Source organism: Aptenodytes forsteri, unplaced genomic scaffold (genome assembly GCF_000699145.1).
Source record: "Aptenodytes forsteri isolate BGI_AS27 unplaced genomic scaffold, ASM69914v1 Scaffold347, whole genome shotgun sequence".
In the NCBI taxonomy this organism is placed as follows: domain Eukaryota; kingdom Metazoa; phylum Chordata; class Aves; order Sphenisciformes; family Spheniscidae; genus Aptenodytes; species Aptenodytes forsteri.
In genome coordinates, this window is record NW_008794110.1 from 787,372 (window position 1) to 788,243 (window position 872).

Here is an 872-nt window from a genome sequence, read left to right on the forward strand (position 1 = left end):
GCGGGGGGGCCCGGCGGCCACCCCTCACCTTCCTCCTCCTCTTCCTCTTCCTCCGTCCCCACCAGCCGGGCGATGAAGTCCTTCATCTGGGCAATGCCCTGCTGCAGGGCGGGCAGCAGCGGGGCCAGCCAGGCCTCCTTGGCCCGCCCGGCCGCCGGCTCCATGTTGCCCACCATCTGGACGGCCTGGAGACCCCCGGGGATAGTGGCGTCACCGGCGGCGGACGCAGCCCTCCCCAGTGGGAAGCAGCCAGGCACCCAGAAAACCCCACCTGCGTGAAAGCTTGGGGGTCATGATGGCCGGCGAGAAGAAGCGGAGGCAGAGGAAGCTGGTGACGGCCACGAACTTGGTGTGCTGCGGCCGACCGAGGCGGGGGGAGACGTGTGAGGGTCTGTCCCAACGCGGGACATCCCCGGGCACTGCATACGTCCATGCACCAGGGACGCGGGGGCTGGCTTTCAGCACCAGGGTTGCTGTTCGGGTGCAGCATGGCCCCGCTGTCCCCCCCTGCGCCCCATCCCTGGGGGGCTGCCCCCATGCCCAGGAGGGGACCCCATCGACCAAAGCGGGGGACGGCACCTAGTGCACCCTGTCCCCTGGGGACGTCCCCGTTTGACTCCCGGTCCATCCCCCACCGCAGCCCGACCTGGTGCTGGGGGAAGCGCTCCCCGACGCGCCGGAAGAGCTGCCGGAAAGTGGCGCGGATGACGGGGGGACATGCCGGGGCCGACTTGACGATGGCGTCCAGCAGCTCGCCCAGGTAGGACTGGAGGTGCTGGCGGCCCTGCTCGATCACCTCGCCCTCCGTCTGCACCCGGTGCAGCCCCGAGCACCTGCAGGCACCGGCACCGTCAGCCCCACGCCCGGGGCAA

General features: G+C 71.1%; 1 protein-coding gene across 1 annotated transcript in view; it reads right to left on the reverse strand.

Moving 5' to 3' along the window:
- The window catches only part of LOC103895815 (ras GTPase-activating protein 4), an 11,374-nt gene that overhangs the window by 1,947 nt on the left and 8,555 nt on the right, over positions 1-872 (reverse strand). Inside the window, 3 exon segments of the mRNA XM_019471048.1 lie at positions 3-221; positions 223-354; positions 647-833. Coding sequence (XP_019326593.1) covers positions 3-221; positions 223-354; positions 647-833 — 538 coding nt within the window.